Below are 821 nucleotides of genomic sequence, written 5' to 3'. Positions count from 1 at the left end.
TTTTTTTTTTTTTTTGTCATCATTTTTCTCTCTATCTTCCATAGCTACATCGATGGAAGTTATGTAGGAGTTAAAAAGAAGGTTACGTCCGTGTTGGAACTTGAGACCTCTTTAGGAAAAAAGATTCGTATCTCTTGCTTATAATTAGAGAGAACTAGTTGGTGTAATCAAAGATTAAATTAAATTAACTTAAAATATGTAAAGTGTTGTGAAGTTTTCTATGAAAGTTTGCATAATTATATGGGGTCTGCTTGAAGAATGAACTACGATAGTATTTAAATCGTGTAGTTTAGCAGTGTTATCATTATCTCAACAAATAAAATATTTGGTGCGTATTAAATTCGACGTTGAGATTGTACCTTATAGTTTGCAGTTTTAACGAGAGACAGGTGGGGCTTAACGATTTCTTGACCGCAAGTAGTTTGACATCTTTAAGTTAATTTATTGTTCTTTGGATAAAATTTAGAAATTTTTTATGACAGGCATGGTTGGGTGTCATGTATTGTGTGTTAGTATTTATTAGAGTAGTTGTATATAATTTATATTTAAGATAGTGAATAATTATGGTGTTTGTTTACTTGCTTTTTAGAGGGGTGTATTCAATTGGAACTTTTGAAAATTTTGATGGACTTTTTTTAAGTGATGACTTTTGTAAATTTCGTAGATCTTTTAAAGATTTGTATGGAATTAGTGGAAGTATTTCGTAAACTTCTATGGATTTTCATTTTAAAATTTTATAGACTTTTGAAGATTTTCATTTGAAATAGAATTCACATGGATCAGGTGTGAGATTCTCACATACGAGATGTTAGTTCCCATAA

The 821-nt window shown here is 29.5% G+C and overlaps 1 protein-coding gene across 1 annotated transcript in view; it reads left to right on the top strand.

The window, feature by feature from the left end:
• LOC111400234 (anthocyanidin 3-O-glucosyltransferase 5-like) overlaps positions 1-144 on the top strand; it is a 1,569-nt gene extending 1,425 nt beyond the window's left edge. The window contains exon 2 of the mRNA XM_023027661.1: positions 45-144. Coding sequence (XP_022883429.1) covers positions 45-144 — 100 coding nt within the window. The remainder of the gene's footprint in view (positions 1-44) is intronic.
• Positions 145-821: the final 677 nt, after the last annotated feature.

This window comes from Olea europaea, chromosome 10 (assembly GCF_002742605.1).
Source record: "Olea europaea var. sylvestris chromosome 10, O_europaea_v1, whole genome shotgun sequence".
Lineage (NCBI taxonomy): Eukaryota > Viridiplantae > Streptophyta > Magnoliopsida > Lamiales > Oleaceae > Olea > Olea europaea.
The sequence above is the reverse complement of the archived record's forward strand: the minus strand, read 5'-3'. Positions and strand labels throughout refer to the sequence as shown.